The sequence below is a fragment of the Oryza glaberrima genome, chromosome 6, assembly GCF_000147395.1.
Source record: "Oryza glaberrima chromosome 6, OglaRS2, whole genome shotgun sequence".
In the NCBI taxonomy this organism is placed as follows: Eukaryota; Viridiplantae; Streptophyta; class Magnoliopsida; order Poales; family Poaceae; genus Oryza; species Oryza glaberrima.
The window spans coordinates 27,961,968-27,983,948 of record NC_068331.1 but is presented as its reverse complement, the minus strand read 5'-3'; the positions used below and the strand labels follow the sequence as shown (position 1 = coordinate 27,983,948).

Sequence of the window (21,981 nt, the reverse complement as noted above, 5' to 3'; positions counted from 1 at the left end):
ATAAGTAAATTTGACATCTTTTCGCTCATCTTTTGGCTAAACGGCGCCTTTTCCGTGGGCAGCAACGCGTGGAGTCGTCATGGCGCATGCAGGCCTCTCATTTCGGCCCTTTCAAATATTTCTTACTCACCAATGTCACCATGCATGCATCATGATTAGAGCTTTTGTTTCAAAAGAAATAGTATGCATGATTAGTGCTCGAAAGCAAGCTTTTTAATGTGAGGATTATAGAACATATAAAAATGCACAAAAGGCATAGATTCCGGACCATTTCCAAGATCCTCACTTTTTCATATTCTGTTCAGCTTTCCATTTTTTTCCAAGATGAACATGTACTCTTCGAGTACCAATGGCCAATTGGCGAGCAATGAACTAGTAGAGCAGTTTTTGTTGCAAGCTGCCCGTACGTGGTCATTTTGTGTTTGGAACAAAATATTTACAAGATGATGGATCGATGTTTCTGCATAAAACAAGATTAAAATAATTTCCAGTAAAAATTGGCAGTTTATCCACCCATTTGATTAATCAGGCAATCATAGTGATGTGTCCACGGTAAGGGTGAAATCAATCGCGGAAATTCCCAACTGACTGATGCTCGCTTTTGATTTCTACTACCGACCGAGCCACGTGTAAATGAAAACGGGTGAAAATGAAAATAGTAATAGTAAAAGATATGGAAAAATCGTTTCCATATTTTACATATTATTGAAGAAATTGCCATTTTATGATATAATAGTTACCGTATTTCTAAATACCATAGTATCTATGCTCCATATTTCTGTTTGAACCATAGTTAGAAGCCGTCAACTCCCTAATCAAATCTGTGACCTAAGTGATAGCTAAAGGAGGAACACATTCTAATTTACATAGTGCAAGATTAAATTTATCTGGTGATATCATATAGTTATGCTAAGTTAAATACTAACTTGAGTATGTGATTTTACAGTTCAATTTTTATTACCAGTTTTCGATTGATACTGATATGTTCCTTTCCGTATGATTCTATTTTTGGCTTTAGCTCGGCTCTCTTTGATTCGCATGAATTAAAACAAATCTTAATAGGAAAAACGTAGGAATTAGAGTGGTATACTTCTCAATCCCATATGAATAAATAAAAGGAAATAAGACATGAGCCCTTTAAATAGTGTCATAGGAAAGAGCCCATGCCTCTTGATATTTTTTCAATAAAAGTTTACCTATTGAAAGTTCTCTTTCTTTTCAAATGAATAAAAGGGGCATATATGAAAAATTCTACTCCTATATAAATTTAAATCCTATAACAATCTTTTGCTAATCCTACGAACCAAATGGATCCTGACTGTTTACCGTTCCATTTCCAGAAGATAAAGAACTGGTTTGGTTTGAGCCAAAAACAACTTTCCCACCATTTTGGCTTTATTTGGGAGAGCTTCTCCTAGCTGCAGCTTTTCTCAAAAGCTTAGAAACTGAAGAAGCTAGGTTTCAGAGCTTTTCCAGATTCTGAGAAGCTGACTAACAAAGAGCTGCTTCTCAGAATCTAAACCTCTCCAAACAGGACCTTTGACCGTTTCCGTCCCTACCAGTGACATGTGACTGTGAGCCTCGCCGGTACATGCATGTACACGAAACACAAAGGTCATATCGGACGGCCAAGATCCGTTGATCTCGCCGCGGGCAAAGGTGCATCGACCGTCTGATGATTCAGTGAAGAGTGAATGTACTCCCTCCGTCGCAAAAAAAAAACAAACCATGATTTTCGTGTCCAACATTTGACCGTCCGTCTTATTTGAAAAAATTATGAAAAAATTAAAAAGACAAGTCACGTATAAAATATTAATCATATTTTATCATCTAGCAATAATAAAATATAAATTATAAAAAAATTTCATATAAGACGGACAGTCATTACGTCAAAACTCACAGGATATGGTCGGAAAATGATGTGATTTGATTTGATTTGATTTGATTGGACGAGAAGCGAGAGTGCAGTGCAGTGCAGGCTTTTTCACGCTCTCCGGTTGGGGCGTCAGGGGACACTTGCATCGACACCTGGGCCTCGCTTCTCTTCTTTTCTCTCCTTTCGGTTTTTTTTTTACTACTCCATATTTTAACTGCGCGCGTGTAGGATGGAGCTGAGAAATCGTTGGCCGAGGAGTAGTAACTTTTGGGGGAAAAAAACGGAAAGGCTTTCAGAAAAAAATAACGATTGATAGGGAGAGATGTTAGGCTGTGTTTAGTTTCACACTAAAATTAAAAGTTTGGTTGAAATTAAAACGATGTGACGGAAAAGTTGAAAGTTTATGTGTGTAGAAAAGTTTTAATGCGATGGAAAAGTTGGAAGTTTAAAGAAAAACTTTAGAAATAAACACGGCGTTAATGTGGTAGTATTCGGATGCATGTGACTAATTAGTCCCTATTATATTTAAGGTTGGGACATTAATTATAAGTATTAAACGTAGATTAATGATAAAATGTAATCTATAATTTTAGACTAATTCACGAGACAAATCTATTGAACCTAATTAATCTATGATTAGCATATATGATGCTACGGAAAACATGTGCTAATTATAGATTAATTAGGCTTAAAAAATTCATCTCGTGAATTAACTCTCATTATGCAATTAGTTTTATTATTAGTCTATATTAATACTCCTAAGAGCGCATATGACAGGGACTAAAATTAGTCCCCTCTCATCCAAACACCACCTCAAGATTCTGAGAAGCAGCCGGTGAGAAATTAACTGGTGAGAATCTAGAGAAGCTGGGAACCCAACTTTTAACTTATAGGTCATTTTCTGAATTATACAATTACAGCTTCTGATAGTCCTTGTATTTAGGAAGACGTCTGGTAACATCAACTTTTAAAAGAAATATCTAGCTTTTACGAGAGGTGATGCAATTCAACGCTTCAATTCATGATTGGTCACAATGACACTCACTGGCTGCATGAGATCAACTCCGTATAGTAGCAGCAGCAAGTGCAATGGGAAGCAATAGCACTAGGCATATGAGAGAGAGGGAGAGATGAGGCTGGGGCCCTGCGGTGCACGGCGGCTGCATCGCGAGGAAACACCATGGATTTCCAGTGTCCCCTTGCTCTACGACACCACACTCCCCTCTCACTGCACCATCTATACCACTATAGCACTCACTATGCTGCCCTCGTATCTTCAGAGCAGGTATAATAGCAGCTATAAATATATTTTAGATAAAATAAAAGAGAGAAGTGTAGCGGGCTATGGATCTGTAGCCAGCTGCAGTACGGACTCTAAGACGTAATATGTGTATGACATGTGGGATCAGATATTAATATTATAGTAAGCAACTATTGTATGAATTGGCTATTAAATTGATTATAGATAATTGAAGCTAGTAGTTAGCTATATTATTAAACTTGCTCTCATGAGATATTGTACTAACTCCTTACAGTACATGGTCAACCGGTCATTACCACAAATTTCTGCTTACAAAGGCCAAAAGAAAAAAAGAAAAGGAGATGACAATGTACCGTAAACAACTGGAACAATTACTCAAAAGGTCAAAACGACTCATATATAGGCCGTGTTTAGATTAAAAAATTTTTGGCAAAAAACATCGTATCAAATATTTGGACACATATATAAAGCAGGAGCATTAAATGTGGACGAAAAAAAACAATTACACAGTTTGCATGTAAATTATGAGACGAATCTTTTGATCTTAATTACGCCATGATTTGACAATGTGATGCTACAGTAAATGTTTGCTAATGACAGATTGATTAGGCTTAATAAATTTATCTCGCAATTTACATGTGGAATCTTTAATTTATTTTGTTATTAGACTATATTTAATACTTTAAATGTATGTCCGTATAATTAAAAAAAAAATTGGCCAACGAAGTAAACACGGCCATACTTGTACTCCTGTACTACTAGAAGAAACAACAGAGACAGAATTATATACTCGTTGACGGAGAAAAAGTTGGCAATCGATCACAGGTACACACGCATGTATGAAGTGAAGATGATTTGCTCCCAAGTCTGAAGTTGCCATTGGCCAGACAGCCAGTTCATCTACCTGTACGCTTCTGCCGCTGCCAGTATATGTACTCGTACAAAGAGTACGCTAGTTGTGGCCGTGTACTAATTTGCTGGGACAAGCTATATATTGAGGTACGGTACTTGGACGCAAAATGGCAATGAGTGTGCATCGCTTGTATCTACTGGCCACCCCACCACCAAGTGCAGGCAGCAGCTAGATTATCTACTGCACTCTGCAGGGTGATATCTCTCGCAACGATTCTTTTCATGTCTCACTCGCTTTTCTACGTACTCCAGCAAGTGCACCTCCTCTCTCTGCACACAAAAAAGAAAGAAGAAGATAATTGGGCGACATTGACCAAAATTTGCGGCTAATGAAAGAATCTCTCATTTATATATCTTTGTAAAATAAAAGATATTCTCATGATCCTAAAATGTAGCCATATTAAGTTAAAAATCCGACTATACTTTTAGAACGGAGGAAGGGAGTATACTATATTATATATTAATTAAAGGCTTCGACAAGACCAAGCACGACCTGTTTAATGCCGCAAACCCCCATCCAAAGAATTTTATAACGACATTGTGGATGTCCTTAATCTATAAAGGAGGCTCCAGGCCAACAGATAGAGGGTTCTAACTCTTAGCAGCTAGCACTCTTACAAGATTCTCATCTCATTGTAACTCATTCTCAATCGCTCATAGTCCATATACAGAAGTAGGGTAGTATTACATATCTATGCAGCATGAACATGTATAATTCCTCGTGTTCATTACTCTGGGATTGGGGCCCGGACTCGAATTGCCAAATCTCCAAGGGAGAGTATATACACTTCCCCGCTAGAGAAGTTTCACACTATGATAAATGTAATTGCATTCTCTATTTGGTTAGCAAATAATAATAGGGAGTAGTCTAGAACCAACTAATATACATCTTCACATGTCCCAGTCGTGACAAACTTTGGAGGCATCTATCTAGACGGGTATATGAACCTTTTCCCTCTTTTATAAAAGTGAAAAAGTTTGTTTGCAAATGCACTAATAACCATCTACTAGCTAGCACTACTCGGGACGGGTTGATATACAGAGAAGGCATATAGTAGCTTGGTAGCCGACATGATCATCCAGGTCCGAGAAAATGATAAAAAGGATAAGCTGCTTTAGTTTGCTGCACGAGCTAAGGAGAGCTAGCTAGCACTCGGCGGCCACACAAGCCACATCTATCCATGAAATGACAGCACCAAGCTAGCCATGTGATATGTGCGCATCTTACTAATTTGGTAAGGTGTGATTGACTGAGATTGCCGTATACTCCCTCCGTCACATTTTTTAATTGAAGTTGTGGGTTTATATATCTAATGTTTAACCGTTCAACTTATTTAAAAATTTTATAAAAAATTATAAAAATAAGTCACACATAAACTACTATTTATGTTTTCTTATCTAATAATGATAAATATAATAATTATAAAAAATTTTAAATAAGACGAACGGTTAAATGTTAGACATGGAAACTCCCAATTGCACTTAAAATGGGATGAAGGGAGTAGATATGAGTGCTAATTTCCATAATTAAGACAAGTGATGATTAAATTAACTTTGTTTTGACTCTGGATGCATACTATATATGCTACAACAGATTTTTTTTAATTAGAAAATGATAAACATAATTGGGAGTTACTTTGTGCACTACTCTGGTCCAAAACAAAAATCTGTCTTTAGGTTTTCTAGCAGAAATTAATGTTAAGAGAAAAGTATTGGCAATCTATATTCTATGATACTGTGTTTGAGAGAAGGAGAAAGGAGGAGAATGGGAAGATATGTAAAACGAGGTGAGCCATTAGGGTATGATTAATTGAGTATTAACTATTTAAAACTTCAAAAATTAATGGATTAATATGATTTTTTAAAGAAACTTCCCTATAGAAAATTTTTGCAAAAAACACACCGTTTTAGCAGTTCGGGAAGCGTGCACGCGGATAACGAGGGCAATGTCCTCTTTCTCACAATCCCTCAAACGCATAAGTTTGTTCCAATTCAACGATTTCTATTGACACTGTTCACTTCTGTAATATATATACCGGAGACTTTATCAATTGTCCTATAATATGTCATCCGACTAGTATTTTTTTAAATTTTTTTTATCCAAAATACCTTAAAGAAATACAAGATTAACAATCGATTGATTTATACCCTTAGAAGTTTCAATTTTTTTATGTAACATCCTTACATAACATAGATATTTGTATATAAGTTTTAAGTTTTTTTGGGAGTTTTTATCCTTTTAAAAGTTTTTGGGGTATATGAGAGCGAAATTGCTCACACAAAATATAATAGCACAAAAATATTGTGTGCAGCATATGAAAGATTATTTGCATTAGAAAGAGCACGGCAAAAAAAAATTCTATATAGTATATAACAGATAAATTATATTAAAAAATAAAATGCATAAATCTTCAAATTTATACATAAACTTTCGTATATATTGTGTAATATAAAAAAGACTAAAAAAATCATAACTTTTTCTAATCTTTGGATAGGATAAATCAATTATGAAACTTGTATGCCTATATAAGAGTATTTTAGAGCAAATGTAAATGCTGGAATTGTTTATATTTTAGGACTGATAAATGGAGTAATTAACAAAAATTAACTGACCCAGAGGCACAACACAAGTGCTTAACATTTTTCTCATTTGTGAAAAACATACATGCTATTTGTTAATTCCACACCGGCCTAACTATTTCTTTTCCAGTATGCAACCCTTGGTAGTTGCATGCATATACAGCAGCTTCGATATGATCAGCTGCTTGCATGATTATATGCATACGCGCATGCACGCTTGCATTGTGCAATATCATTACATCCGTACGTAGATGAAGCACGTCATGGAGAAAAATATATAAGCTTATTTATACAGTCAAACTAATCATGCTCTACCTCTAGATTATTATTAGCTAGGTCAAGTCCATCACTAAATAGTAATTAATTATTAATAAAAGCTAAACTAAATTACATATACTAGCTGCTTGCATGTTGTATATGTGTTTTGCACGCATCAAATTGTTAATGGTTATACTGATCATTAGCTAGCTTTAGGACGTAAATTAAACTAAGATAGTTAGGATACTTAGCTACGTAGCTGGTGGACACAACTACCGTACAGAGTGGCCCTTGCAACTGCAAATGCAATCACTGTCCTGGCTAGCTAAGCAAATCAGAAGGGTTGTTCACTAAGCTAATCCCCTACGTGCTGCTTTTCAATCTTTCGTACAGGGAAAAAAGACAGCTAGCATATATGTACAGAAAAGGACAGAATTTTTAATATAGTGGCATGTGTATGATTAATCTTACTTAATTACAGTAGTACTGTGTGTCCTTAGTACCACTACTCCATTCGTCACAAAATATAAGGATTTCTATGTGTTTTCAAAATATATCTAGACAAAAAGATATACATATACATTTTTAAAAGATGTGCAGAAATTATTTTGTAGTAGATGTAGTAATATCTCTACTATTATAAAAATTGAATATGTTTTTCCAGTATTTTGGTACATTATTCGTGTATGAGTCGGTTATTTAAGTTCGTTTGCTTTTGAAAATACATATCCGTATTTGATCTGTTTAAAAAAACTCGCATGCTAACTTGAGACGATCGGACTTCTAACTACAGCTCATGATTTTCTAAAAATATATATATCCAAGCGAACTCTCACAGTAAATTTCATCATAACTAAACCAAATAATAATAATAAGATTAAAATAGAGTTCACCCGTTGCAACGCACGGGTATTTTTTTTCTAGTTTAGAATAAAATTTAGAAAACTGTAATTACTTGGATAAAACTATCACTTTACTATAATTTTAACTTTGTAGTACACCACAAGATTATAACAATAACAAACGATTTTGTCAGAAATTAAACTGTAACTTTATCTCATATGTGTATATGATATGTGAGTCCAATATAAAACGGTATGAGCATTGCAAATATATATATGACAGGTGGACCCAACATCGTAACACTCTCTCTGTTAATATTTTAGTACACGGTTGTTGCATCAGCAAGGGCCAAAGGGCACCTCCTGAACCACACAAATGCTAGAGTTTTTTTACCCACGCCATCCATACATGAGCACACGTGAAATATATGCACGGTAGGAATTTCTCTAATGTATGTTTGTAACAATTTTAGAGATAAATTTAAGTTCAATAAATTTTACAAAGAAATACGTGAACCGTAGGCATAAATGAATAACCTTGTCTCTATCCTTTGGAGCGACTAAAATTGCACGGAAATTCTTCGGCGAAGAAAGTGAAACTAAAGGCATATATTTCCTCTGTTACTTTATTTTTTTAAAGTCCCTTTCATTTATAAAAAAATAAGTTTATTTTTAAAGTAAACATTGCATCATAGTTTGTGAAAGTAGTGAATAATTATATTGGAAATAGATAAAAGCGAGGAATAGTTACATACTTAATTTAATAAAGTAGGAATATTCTATTTTTTTAATTTTGTATTGGTATACGTGAGATGTGTGAAAAATAAGATTTATTTTGAGACTAATGAAGAGTGATAAAGGTGAGGACACCCAGAATGCAAAAGCAAACACTGCATTTTTCCATCAACAGCGACGCAAAACGGCACGAGGGCAAACGAAAGCATTGGAAATTGGAAAGGATCGGATCGGATCAGCCGCTGGGATTGCGAGACTTGTGTCCTCCTGTCCACTGGGTGATATTGATTCAAGTGACACCTGCGTCTTGTTCTGCCGCTGTCATCCTCTCGTCTGCTTTTGCCGACACACATGCTTAATTGGGCTGATTAATTAACCCCTCTCGTCTCTTTTGCCGACACCATATTAACCTCACGGCTAGCTTGTCATCCAACAAAGAACAACCTGTCAAGATTTTAAATCTCGACTATAGCAGTAACTATTTTCGAAGATATCTATTTGAGTAGTGTCTAGCTATTTGTTCTTATAAAAGCAAGCTTAATAGGAGAGCTTACTACCAGCTACTCTCTCCGTCCTAAAATATGTACAGTTTTATACTGTTCATGTTCAACGTTTAACCGTTTGTCTTATTTGAAAATTTTTATGATTAATATTTTTATTGTTATTAGATGATAAAATATGAATAGTACTTTATATGTGACTATTTTTATTAATTTTTTTATAATTATTTTTAAATAAGAAGAACGGTTAAACGTTAGACACGGATATCAACGGCTACACTTATTTTGGGGAGATAGTATTAGCTTATTTAAAAGCCAACATATATAATAGATTAGCTATTTGTCCTTATAGAGTACTCAATTTTATCTGCTATTAGTCACTATAATTTTATTTAGCCTGCTATGAGTTATTTGAGAGGACCTACCGTTAATATATATCTTAGTCCGTTATCTAAAAAACTTAAGTCATGAGAATTTCGAACCAATTCGGTATATATGTAGGAGAATTAATTGATCCTGCCTGCTAATAATGTCTAATAGTAGCTAGTACGAAACAGTGATAATCAGAGATATATATATATCGCTGATAATATACAGCAGCATATCGCTCTTTGTCAAAGACAGATCGCGCAACATGTGCTTTTCATCCGGTATATTAGCTGAGAGCATTCAGCATTTCGATCTCTTTTCTCAAGTGGTGTCATCTCATGCTGGCCACTGCAATAATTCACTTAAAATAACTGAAATGGGTGTTTTTATGCTTATCAATCTCAATTAGAAATGGGTCATGGTCATGGATTCTTTGTTCAATCTCCTTTATTCGGAAAAAAGTGTATTCATCCTCGAGAGGATATCTTCTCATTTATTTACATGTTACCTGAATAGCTATTAATTTTCTTTTAAAAAATAACAAGATAAATTTGTATAAGATATATATCACTATGCAAACATGTAAGTGACTTCTATAGAAAACAAATATATATAACTCCCTCCACTTGAAGTACTCATAGCTACTCCCTCTGTTTCATATTATAAATCGTTTGACCTTCTTTTAGTTAAAGTTCTTTATACTTATCAAATTTATAGAAAAGATAGCAAAATCTACAACACCAAATTAGTTTCATTAAATTCAGTATTAAATATTAAATATATTTTAATAATACATTTATTTTATATTTAAATGTTACTATATTTTTCTATAAATTTGGATAAACTTAAAGATGTTTAACTAAGAAAAATAGTTAAACGACTTATAATATGAAACGGAGGGAGTACTATTTTAATTCCAACTCTCAAATGCATGCTACAGTACTACTTAATTAACCCAATCCACAGTTAAAGACGGCGAGAAAAATATCGATCGGATGTGCAAATTTGGGTATGAAGATTACGCATCCACGACATAGGTAGGCGACGTGATTCGATCACCGATTCCGGCACGTACGAACGGTTGCGAGTGACGCCTAGTGCATCACGCATTCGCTATCGCCAGATGGATGTGATTTCTCTGCGCTACGGTGTTTTGCACCAAGAGATCAGTGGTAAGATTCTGGCAAGATTTGTTGGAAATCTCCCACTTTGTCCATCCGAATTGGCTGACATTGAGGTGATTTGGGCCTAACCTTTTTCTGCTAGATACTTGGGGGTTTATGCTCCAGGGAGTTTGATACCAACATGTCGTGTCAAGATGCACTTGATAGTGCAGTGTTAAGGGATATAAGGTTTTAACCCCGTGATCCCGTGTTCAATCTCTAACACGCTCACAATTTTTTCTTAAAAAATGTTTGGAGGGACGTCTTTTCGTCTAAATCTGGTTTTTTCAACATGTCGTGTCCATTTTAATTTTCTTTTCTGCCCCACTTCTTCCATGTGGAAAATTCTCAAGCTAGGAGTGAACTGAACTTGTGCCTTAGCTATGGGGAATCCAGTTAATTTGATGGCCCTCACAACTTCCATTTTAATTTTCCTTTCTGCCCCACTTCTTCCATGTGGAAAATTCTCCAGCTAGTACTGAACTGAATTTGTGCCTTAAGAGCAAGTTTAATTGTGTAACCAACTACTAGCTCCAATTCATCTATAGCCAATCTAATAGCTCATTCATACAATAGTTACATACTACAATATTAATATCTGGTCCCACCTGTCATACACACTGTCTTGGAGTCCGTGCTACAGCTGGCTATAAATCTATAGCCCGCTGCCCTTCTCTCTCCTCATTTATCTTCTTAAAATATGTTTATAGCTGGCTTATAGCCTGCTATTGTAACTGCTCTAATTAGCTATGGGGAATCCGGTTTAATTTGATGGCCTCACAACTTACAAATGTGCTTTAGTTTTGGTGAAATTAATTTTAGGTTGAGGTAGCTAGCCAATTAAGGTCGTCGTTGATTTGGTCAGAGATACATGACTGATTAAACCATGGTTGTTCTGGCGTAGACGCTGGGCTAACTGATCTGTGATCGTCCTTTTAGCTAGTTTCGTTCTTTTTTGTCCCTGTAGTAAATTTTGGCAGAATAGCGAGGAAACGGCAAGTGTTTTGGGTTCATCCCCCGTCGCCTAATTAGCCGTAAATGCGAGCACTCGTATCAAATCTCTAGAATTTGAATCTGGATGGGCTAGTTCCACTGCAAGAAACCCAACCAGTTGAGACACTTTCACTTCACATCTAATTATTGATGTGATATAGTAGTTAGCATGATACAATTCAGTTTGGATTAGATGTGACCCAGGAAGCACAACGTCATGCCACTGCTTCGACCAACCAGTATTTTTATTAAAGCTATGTTAGATAAGCCATGGAAAGAAAAACAAACGAAACAAACAAAAATAATTTATGTTCAAAACAAAGCTAATACTGAAAAATGACTGGTAAAAAGGAACTAAAAAATTAAATTCAAACAAAAGATATAGAAGTTAAATTTTTTTTATTGGGCCGATAAACTAATGAACAGAGGAGACGAGGGGAGATATTACATTCCTGTTGCTTTTTTGTTTGTAAAAATAATTCCCTCTCTGTCAATAGCTTGGTATGGTAGCGTCACACAAGACAACAACCTCACCTGGGCCGGTTGACATGTTTGGCAGGCTCAGCTCGGCTCATCGGAGATGCGGCCCGATCTGTGTCAACAAGGCCTCTGCACACGCTGATGGGCCAGGCCGAACAAACTACTCCCTCCGTTTTAAAATGTAAGACTTTCTATCATTACCCACATACACAGAGATATTAATGAATCTAAACACATACATGTGTCTAAATTTATTAACATCTAAATAAATGTAGACAATACTAAAAAGTCTTACATTGTGAAACGGACGAAGTAGAAATAAGTTCGCTTTAGATCTCTCAATTTGTCGGCCAGATTGATTTTCGTCCCTAAACCGAAAACCAGATATAACCCGTCCGTCAACTTACAAAACCAGTGCAAACGATGTCCTAACGTGGTTTGGACGGTGGTTTTAGCTGATATGGCGCCTATGTGGCTAGTTCATCTTCTTACATGACGTTGACGTGGCATTAGAAGCTAGAATTAAAAATTTAAAAAGTAAAAACAAAATAGGTGGGTTCCACCTGGTACTCAAATAAAAAGCTAAAACAGTGGGACCCACATGTCAGTAGGTCAACCCCCTCTCATCCCTCTTCTCTCCCCCTTCCTCTGCTCGAGTGCTCCATCACCGCCCACTTTTGCCGGTGCCTGGATCGGCTCATCGCCATCGTCAAGACCCCCACGAGGAAGAGGAGATCGCGGATGCAGATTCTGCCCACCGGCGCGATGGGCTGCGGCTCTCGATGCGAGGCAGATAGGTGTCGCCGGCCGTCGTCCTCTCCTCGATTTGCAGCCACCCAACAGATTTCGCGAATAGTAGTAGTATTTTTTTAATACGGCAAAATAATTGCATTGGCATGGATCCAATTGGGTTCTAACCCACAAACCAAAGTACCAAACCACTAACCTTTCAGAAGAATCCAGTATTTCACATTTTCACAGTTCCACACGAAAGCAACCCAACGAATTGGCTGTCACACGAAATCTACAATTGCAACGACTGTGCCCCAGAATGGAGCAATTAATCAATGAACGAACAATTGCAGTTGACAGGATGGCACAATGTTTTCAATCAACGGTCTTGATGAAACTCATTGACAGACCGAGTTGCACGACAAACTGAAAGCCAATCTCTTCATTTGGCAGCAATTGGTGACGAGGGGCGTCGTCGGATCTTCAGGTAGCCGAATTTGGCAGCGCCTGGGGATGATCCATCGAATAGGATTGGTAGGTAGCCAGTTGCTGCCTTGTACCTTTGCTGAATCTGCAAATGCCCAAGGCAAAGCATAAAGCTAATATCTCTCGCATGATACAAAAAGAAACTAGTGCAAGAGTGTAACACTTAATTCTGATGTTAGAGTTGTTTTCCAGACGTAACGTAGAACATCTCTTATTACTGATTATGATCGTAGAACTGGAATTCCAAACATACCTCGATGATCTCCTCACTGCTTTTGAGGCAGTTTTTCCCCATGACGCAAACTGAGCCTCCGGAACCTCCTCCGGTAATCTTAGCACCAAATAGACTAGGACTTTCACCTTTTGACATATTTCTGTGCTGCATTTCTTGTACCAGATTAACTAGCAGATCAGTCCCATCAGAACCAAGACCACATGCATTATAGCTGTAGTGGCACTGCCAACAGTATGGGATGAAAACATGTCAGCAATATACAACAAATGTCATCAACTGTACGTTTAGATGGTTAATCTTATGGTCAAATAAGAGTACACGATACACAAAGTAGTGGAGATGCTCAAATTCACCTGGTACATAAGTTCTCCAAGGGCTGACAATTGCTCATCGGTATTAGCTGCTTCTAAGAGTGCTTTGAAGGTCTATATGCCACAAATTAAAACAACGTTAATAATACAATCAACATTTTGTTGGACACGTTTCAGACCCCCTTTTCTAAGTAAAATGTTCTGCAATTTTGATGGTAAAAAGCACAGAGCATGTCAACAATATCACCGCAGCATGTTTCCAAAAAGAGTAAATTCAAACAACAAAAAGCTTCATAAGGGTTCCCACCATACAAATGTATTGCTGCCTCTCAGTTTCAGGAAAAGAAAAACAACTGCATCAAAAGCAAATAGTCCAAATGGAGAGATCTAACCTCAACTCGAAAGTTCTCATATATGGGATGCCTAGTAGGAGCCTTCACATTGTAAGATCTTTTAGGGTCAATTGCTGTTACTGTATCATCGTGATCTCCATATTTCTTCAAAAATGCATCTCCAGTAATGACCTCTGGAATATCTTTTGAATAAATAGCTTCATATCTGAAATTGAGATGTAACTGTAAGATATCATTATCCGCGCAATACCTGAAACGATGTGTGTTTTGGTGAACACTATGATAAGAGTGAACCTGTGAGGTGGTATGTTGCACAAATACTCCAGGGAAGCTTCGGATTTCAGTAGTTCTATGGCATTTTGTTTATAGTCATTAGATTGAACAGGAGCATCAGAAACTGAGGATTCTGAAGCTAAGTCGGATGCTGCACACTTGATCATTTTTCGTCCCATGTAAGTGCCTACCCTTACAGATCCGTAATCTCCCCCACCAACACTACCAATTCAAGCAATAGTAGAATACTGCAATTAGCTCCAATTCTTGCAATCACAAAAGTTCAGCCTTGATAAATTGATAACAAAAGGCCCGGTCTGGAAAATTTTCTACCTATGCCGTATCCCTGAGTCCAGACCCCAAAACCGCATATGATTAGGAATGGCAACCAATTCCTTCACTTCTGCAGGCTGCAGCAAAACTGCGATCAAACAAATACAGAAGCAACATTGTTTTTTTCACTGGGTTAAAGATTTGATCTACCTTGCAATGAATATTGAACGCTACTAACCTGGCAAACCATCGCAAGGAGTTTGTTAGCTTCTCCACAAGCAGATGTCATTTGGTCCATTACTCCACATGGAGCTCCGACAACATGATTCTCAACCTGAAAGACCATAGGCCCATAAACGTCAAGGACTTAATGAGTTGTATTTTACCACCAAACATTTCTTAAGACCATACCTTCTGACAAAGCAAAGCGAGGTCCCTTGGAGCAATGTTTAGACCTACATACCAGAGCAAAAAATACCAAGGATGCTATTTAGTACATGAAACAGTGTTTAGTTAAATATATTTCAGAATTACACAGAATTGGTTATAAGCCCTAAGTTAACTCATTGTCTACTCTGTCCCGAAAAGAGAAAAAGAAAGTAGTGGAAAAGTAACTACTGTCAATTCTACAAACCATAGGCAGCTGCAATAGCAGCCATAGTTGCAACCTCCACTGATGCAGAAGAAGAAATACCTTTGCCTTCTGGCACATCAGACGAAACCTGAGTTTCAGTGCATAACAAAAGTAATCACTATTGGCCAAAATATCATTGTCGCATATGGGCAAAAAGAAAAAGGAGGAAATGTATGTCTGTGCATTTGTCATTCTACTTGAATCCCTAAAAGAGAGTTTAGAAAATAATTTCCCTAGACCAAAAAAAAGAAAAGAAAATCACACATGCACAATAAGGGAAGACAAAAAAGTGAAGCTTAGGTGTACCAGAATGCTCATGCTGTCAGTGAACTTCACATCTAGCTCAGTCATCAACACTAGAATTGTTCCAGCGACATAAGCAGCCCATCTGAAACAGGATGGAGTTAACAAACATGTCAACACAGTTGAGCAGTTTAAGCTTCTGTGGGGAATAGAAGACATTTACTTCTGGGATGGGTTGCGACAAAAAAATTCTCTGGCTTTCTCGTAGGATATTGCTTTGTCGACATCCATTAAATCTGACAATTTCATATCAAAAGTTGGTGAACGGTTACTCAATTCAGACCCAAATGATACCTGTGAGAGAGTTTATTGGTAGTAAGCACCATATGAATTTCATAATTGAGATTTTTTTTCTCATGTAAGAATTAGCCAGGACAAGCATTTTCAGCATATAACTAATATGCAGTATCCACGTTCACTGAGGATTAATAAAAAAATATATTTGGATGATTGAGTAGAACATACTATTTGTACCACAGGTTCCATGCCTCCGTTCTCAAGCCGTCTTGCCTGTGTATTTTCCCATAGCTTCTGATTGCTTGGGTGGTTCCTCTGTACAGCAACATGACAGGCTTCCCGAAGGGGCAGCTAGTAATTGCACCAAAACTTTTAATTACAACTGACTAAAACAGAAGATGTATTGTGGTGATGCCATTAGATGGTTCATTTGCTAATACACCATCCACCAGTGCCAAGCAATGCTTTTGGATCAAACAAGGAGAATCACAAAAAATGGGACTTACACATCCCAATTATTAATTATTTAAAAGTCGGGGGGGGGGGGGGGGGGGACAAGGGAGAATAAAATCGCCTAACTTAAAGATCAAATACAGAAATATGATTTTTCACCTGCAATTGAGCATACCTGCAAGACTAGACTTCCTGAATAGTCACCAATGCCACCCATGACATCTAAACGACCAGGTGCCCTTGCTATATACATTTCCTCCTGAAATGGAACCACGCAAAAAACAAATAAGGGATTATGATTACTCAGTCATTTATTAAGCATTTTGAATGACTTCCTTCAATTGTTAGAACAAAAGGTTAACAAGAATAATTGATTAATCAGTTATCAAAGCCCAGTTTCGATAAGAGTTGAGAAAAAGAAAGATCGGTTAAAGAAACAATTCAATGGCCAAAAAAAAGAGAGAGCTGTTTGGACATGTTCTGCGCCATGTAATAGATATGGAAATTATATGATACAAATCGTGGTCAACAATGCCAATCACAAAAAGGATCTGCAAACTGTATTATCTTAAATGTTTCCCTTGAATTATATTTCGTAAGAAAGCATGAAACTAACATATGGTGAATTGACATGTGAAACTCACAAGGACCATGTATACTACATCAAAATGAGATACGATTTACTTTGATCAAACTAATATAGTAGCTTAGTGAAACTTAAAATGAAACATCACAGGATCATTGTTGATATATTTTGTGCATTTAGGAAGTTATTAGCTTATTATCTGATTGTACATTGTTGCACCTTTATGCACTCTTGCAACAGCTACACTCTAGACATGCTACATGAACAGAAGAAGCAAAATTTGGTGCATGTGGTAGTATAGTTTAGCAGTAAAATGAATACAGGGAATTCCAAGTACCTCCCAGTCAAAGAGCACAGATGCAGCAATTCTCTCTTGAGGTTGCTTCCCATTACTCTTTAACTCACTTTGATTAAGTTCAGATAAGCTCTTCAAAAAGGACATGGTATCTGGTAATCCTTGCAGTTCCCCATGAAGTATCTCAAAGTCTTCAAAACATCTACCAGAGTTAAACTTGTTATGTCAGTAACGAAGTCTATTGTTCAACAACTACCCAAATATGAAAAGAGAGGGCATTTAACTCACGATTCGGTGCTTTCTTTTGTTTTAATATTTTCTGAGATTGGACAGGCACCAACTTCTGTCTCGGAAAGAGAATACCAGTCAGGAATCGCTATATCTCTCCCTGGAGCCCTTTGTAATTGATACCCTAACACTATGGCGTCTTGCAATCGTCTTGCTCCATTGAACTATAATTACAAATAGGATATGTTGATTGGCTCAGATGATTGTACAACAGGGTTTCCAAAACAGATCTAATTTTTTTGACAATTTAAAAGAAGGAAACAGAAGTTCCCAGTTCAATGAATGCTGGTTTTACATAGCATGGAGCATAGAAAGTTTCAAAAGAAGCTTACTGTCCTCTAACCTCCCTGAGAAAAGTTTTCCACATGAAGTGTAAAAACTAAAGAGCTCAGGATGAAAACAGGCATATGAGCAAAAAGGTAGACATGGAAATCCAACCCTGTTGTAACTCACTTTGTCAGAAATACATTTCTTCCCAACAGCAGTGTCCTCGAGGATTCGTGCAGCCACCTGAATGGACAAGCATTAGTTTATCATAACAAAGAATACTTATACGGAATACAATCGATTTAGTGACTATGCATCTATCCTTTTCATTTTGGTCTAGATAAATGAGTATTGCTTTTATCTTATCACATCTGATTCTGAACAAAAAAACAAAATAAAATGTTGTTGCATTAACCACATAAATATTGTGAATTTTGGCCAGTTTGCATGAAATTATGCAATAACCTGGGAAATCAGTTGCAAAATTACCTCACCACCATTTGTTGGACCATCATAGCATGGTTGAAGTGTGAGAGCACGGAGTAGATAAGGTTTCCAGTGCCCATGAAGGAAGTCCCTTCTGGTCATTTCAATACTGCCCTGGTAGTGCTGAAATAGAATGGGACATGGCGGCATTTTTAGCATAGCTGTACATAAGTTATTCCTAGCATAACTTGATGATTAGAAATGATTCAACCTCAAGTAAATTCCGCAAAAATGGCTCTTCATTAAAATAATCTCTGCGGACAAAGATAAATGGCAGCTTGTAGGCCAAAGCCTCACTTGCAGTTCCATATCCAATTTTCCCTATAGGGTAGTGAGAGTAAGCAGTGCATAGCAAAATATAGAAAATATGGACTAGTATTAAAAAATGAATATATCATGTTTTACCAAGCATGCAGTCAGATGCTGCCATAGCATCAGGTGTGTAAGCATCTTTTGCAAGCTTAATGAAGTTTGGAGGAACCTCTTGAGAATCAGATGCACCGCAGACCTTTCATGAAGACAGTGCTAAGTTTTAGACAACCACACCGGGCAGATGCTTTACTTATTTAAAGGATAGAAATCCAGTATAAAAATCTATACCAAACAGATCCAGCCATCAGGCAGCCATTCTTGCTTCAGGTTCCATCCTGCTGGCTGGGGACAATAGTACATTAATAATTTCGTTTTATTTGTGATCATACTTCTTTAACTCGAATAAAAACATAGGAGCATTCAGTAATGAAGTCAAGATTGGGAGCTTTCAACAAAGCATATAATATGAAACATGCTGTTAAAACAGTACTACAGTGCAATCATGGTTTTTTTTTCTGTTGCGGGAACATCACGCGATGATATATCTAGATACTAGCTAAAGGCAACATAGATTCAAAAAAAAAAGCACAAGATTTATTTCAGGATAATTTAAAACACAGAGTTATATAAAACAATATCAAAGGGGGAAAACAGAAACATTTCACCTAAGCTTATGAAATTTAACCATAGGGAACGCCCACCTGTCCCCCAAAATTAAAAACCACCACCTTCGCATTTTCTGCTATTCCAAGTTCCTTCCTCACCTAATAGATCAAAATAGGGAAGTGTAAATTAAGAAAGCAGAATGTTGTTCAAGCCCATGGAGCATCATTCATCAGTAGAATCACACAAACCTCTGATCTAGATTTGCGTAGCCCTCTTACCACAAGAGGCACATCAGTGACATCACGGAAAGCCGGCACTATGGATTGAAGGAAAACTCATTTTTTTAAAAAATTAAAACTGAGAAATGAAATACTGACAATTTTGTCCGTTCGAAATATGAACATTTTAAAGAAAGAATAGGAAAAACACAAATGAACATACTAGGGCAGTATCCAGGTAGTCGAAGTAAGATATCACAATGAGAATAATCCTCCGCTATCTGCAAAATATTGAGTAGATAGTTGGATATTGAGCAGGTAATCGTATCTGCACATGGAAAAGGGAGATTGCTAGAGGAGACAATAGTGCAGATAACCTAAAGGCCAGAATTTGACCACTCTCAACAGGAAAGGGTAATGAGCTGATGTGGGAAAAAAACAAACCTGCCAAACAATAGAACGGTGATGATCGCCAGATGCCACAATATATTCTGCATATATGTAGTCCCAACTGCAGATTGCACATATAGTGAAACAATAGCGTATTATCAGTGTTGCTTGATTCCGCAATGCTAAAGTATGCATCCTTATACTATGATATGCAATTCTATTTGGCATTCTAAAGTTTGGCAAGACATGGAACTGAACATGAGGTAGAGATGAGTTGTGATGTGCCAACTGATTCATTCAAAACAGATGAAGTAAAGCGGGGAAGAGACATAACCCCACCTAAAATTCCCAATGCAGACCGAGGGGATACCAACATCTGCAGCCACCCTGCAGGCCACAGGAACAACATCCGAGATCTGCAGGCCCCAAAAGCAACAACAGCACCCACATTCACTTCAGTCCAAGTAAATTTCACTCTTAACAAGTAACATCCCCCTCCTAAAAATAGCAAAATGCATCGCAATGAGACAAGAGCAATCCAGAAGTAGTAGTACCACTAGGTCTGCGTTGATGGAGGTGAGCCACTCCGCCTCGGTCCTCAAAATCGACTCGCGGGGCACCACGGCCGTCTCATGATACTGCATTCCACAGCAATTCAGGCAAAAATAGGTGGAAAATGAAGAGAGAAGCAGCAGCGTGGAAAGCGAGGAGGGCGTGGGTGAAAACCTTGAGGAGGGAGGCGAGGGGGTCGACGGTGAGGGCGTCGGTCTGGACGGCGCCGCAGTCGAGGATGGCCCTGCGGATGTGGAGGAGGCCCTGGGAGGACGGGGAGCGCGGCAGCTCGGCGGTGAAGACGAACTCCGGCACCGCCGTGGCCACGTGCACCTCGTGCCCCGCCGCGATCAGGTGCCGCACCACCTGCGATGGGAAGCGAACGCTACTGAACTGCTCCAGTGAACACGAAGCGCAGCAGCAGCAAACGGAGTACCTCGATGGCGCGGGTGGCGTGGCCGAAGCCGTGGCCGGTGAGGTAGAAGGCGAAGACGAGGCGGCGGTGCGGCGGCGGCGGCGCGTGGGCGGCGTCTCCGGCGGGTGGCATGGTGTGGTGGCGGAAGGGAAGGAAGCTTTTGGATCGGAAAGGGAAGAAAAATGGATGGGATCCCGTAGCGTTGGTGGTTGCGCCTTTTTGCTCTCGTTTTGGAGGGACGCTTGCTTCAACTGCCACCACTCCGACTATTCGCCTCTCATAACAGTCCACTCCCCCTGTCTCTCTCTATCTCTCTCCCCAATAATACGTACTCCCCCGTTTTATTTTAAATACAGTTATAGATTACGATGCTTAACATTTGATTATCTGTTTTATTTAAAAAAATTTAAAAAATAAGTCGTACATAAACTACTATTCATATTTTATCATTCAATAATAATAATAATAATAATAATAATAATAATAATAATAATAATAATAATAATAATAATACCATATTAAACACAGAAACTAATAACTACACTTAACATGGGATGAGGGAGTACCAATTTTTACATAATTAAGAAAGTACTAAAATAACTTGGGGCATAAAAAAAAGATATTCCCTTCGTTTCACTATGTAGCAATTTAGGACGAGATTAGACCCAGACTTATCCTAGATTTATGAATCTAGACATACCCGTGATTAGATTCATGATATGGTATGTTCAAATTCATAGTCGGATCTATAGTAGATTGGTACATATTGGGACGGGAGGAGTAATAGGTCGAGGGATAAAATAGGAAAGAGCTAACATATGGGAGAATAAACTAGTACACAAATTAATAGATAAGAAATAAAAATATGTCTCGAGATTATAAAACCCCATATATCATGAAACAAATTAGAATGTCAAAATCACTTATCCTATATTTTTTTTGAGGGGAAGAAAACATATATTACTCCGGGTCAATGAATCCACAGACTATCTGTGGAAGAGGATTACAATTTCCTTCCGACCAGAAAACCGAACAAGACTCCACCCTAGCTTTGTTTGCAAGGAAGTGGCTAACTGAATTTTGACTTCGGCTCACTTTCCTGATGACAATCTCTCTGTCACCACCAGCGACAAGCATCTTCGCTTCCTGAATGATGCTATACTACCTCGCCTCATCTCACCTCTCTTGTTCTTCTCTAATTTTTTTTCCAACTACATGATTACATCCCTCTCACACTATTGTGCCTTTCGTTTTCTTAACAAGAGAAAAATATCTCACGACTGCTGACTATTATTACACATTCATTA

At 37.6% G+C, this 21,981-nt stretch overlaps 1 protein-coding gene across 2 annotated transcripts; it reads right to left on the bottom strand.

Moving 5' to 3' along the window:
• Positions 1–12,900: 12,900 nt before the first annotated feature.
• LOC127777192 (L-arabinokinase-like) lies at positions 12,901–20,925 on the bottom strand. Of its 2 annotated transcripts, none has more exons than XM_052303735.1 (28): positions 20,696–20,925; positions 20,434–20,625; positions 20,262–20,345; positions 20,047–20,123; positions 19,762–19,828; positions 19,541–19,598; positions 19,348–19,415; positions 19,195–19,257; positions 18,782–18,835; positions 18,587–18,689; positions 18,393–18,502; positions 18,185–18,304; positions 17,882–17,938; positions 17,429–17,592; positions 17,183–17,342; positions 16,435–16,518; positions 16,035–16,157; positions 15,733–15,863; positions 15,573–15,654; positions 15,267–15,354; positions 15,044–15,087; positions 14,871–14,966; positions 14,693–14,769; positions 14,381–14,581; positions 14,126–14,291; positions 13,776–13,847; positions 13,441–13,644; positions 12,901–13,272 (listed from the first exon to the last, which is right to left on the bottom strand). In XM_052303735.1, exons 1-28 carry the CDS (start codon positions 20,804–20,806, stop codon positions 13,144–13,146), a joined length of 2,985 nt encoding a protein of 994 aa, XP_052159695.1. In that variant the 5' UTR covers positions 20,807–20,925; the 3' UTR covers positions 12,901–13,143. The 2 variants fall into 2 exon arrangements, with proteins under 2 accessions (XP_052159695.1, XP_052159696.1); XM_052303736.1 differs by having other exon boundaries at positions 15,327–15,354.
• Between the last annotated feature and the right edge of the window lie 1,056 nt (positions 20,926–21,981).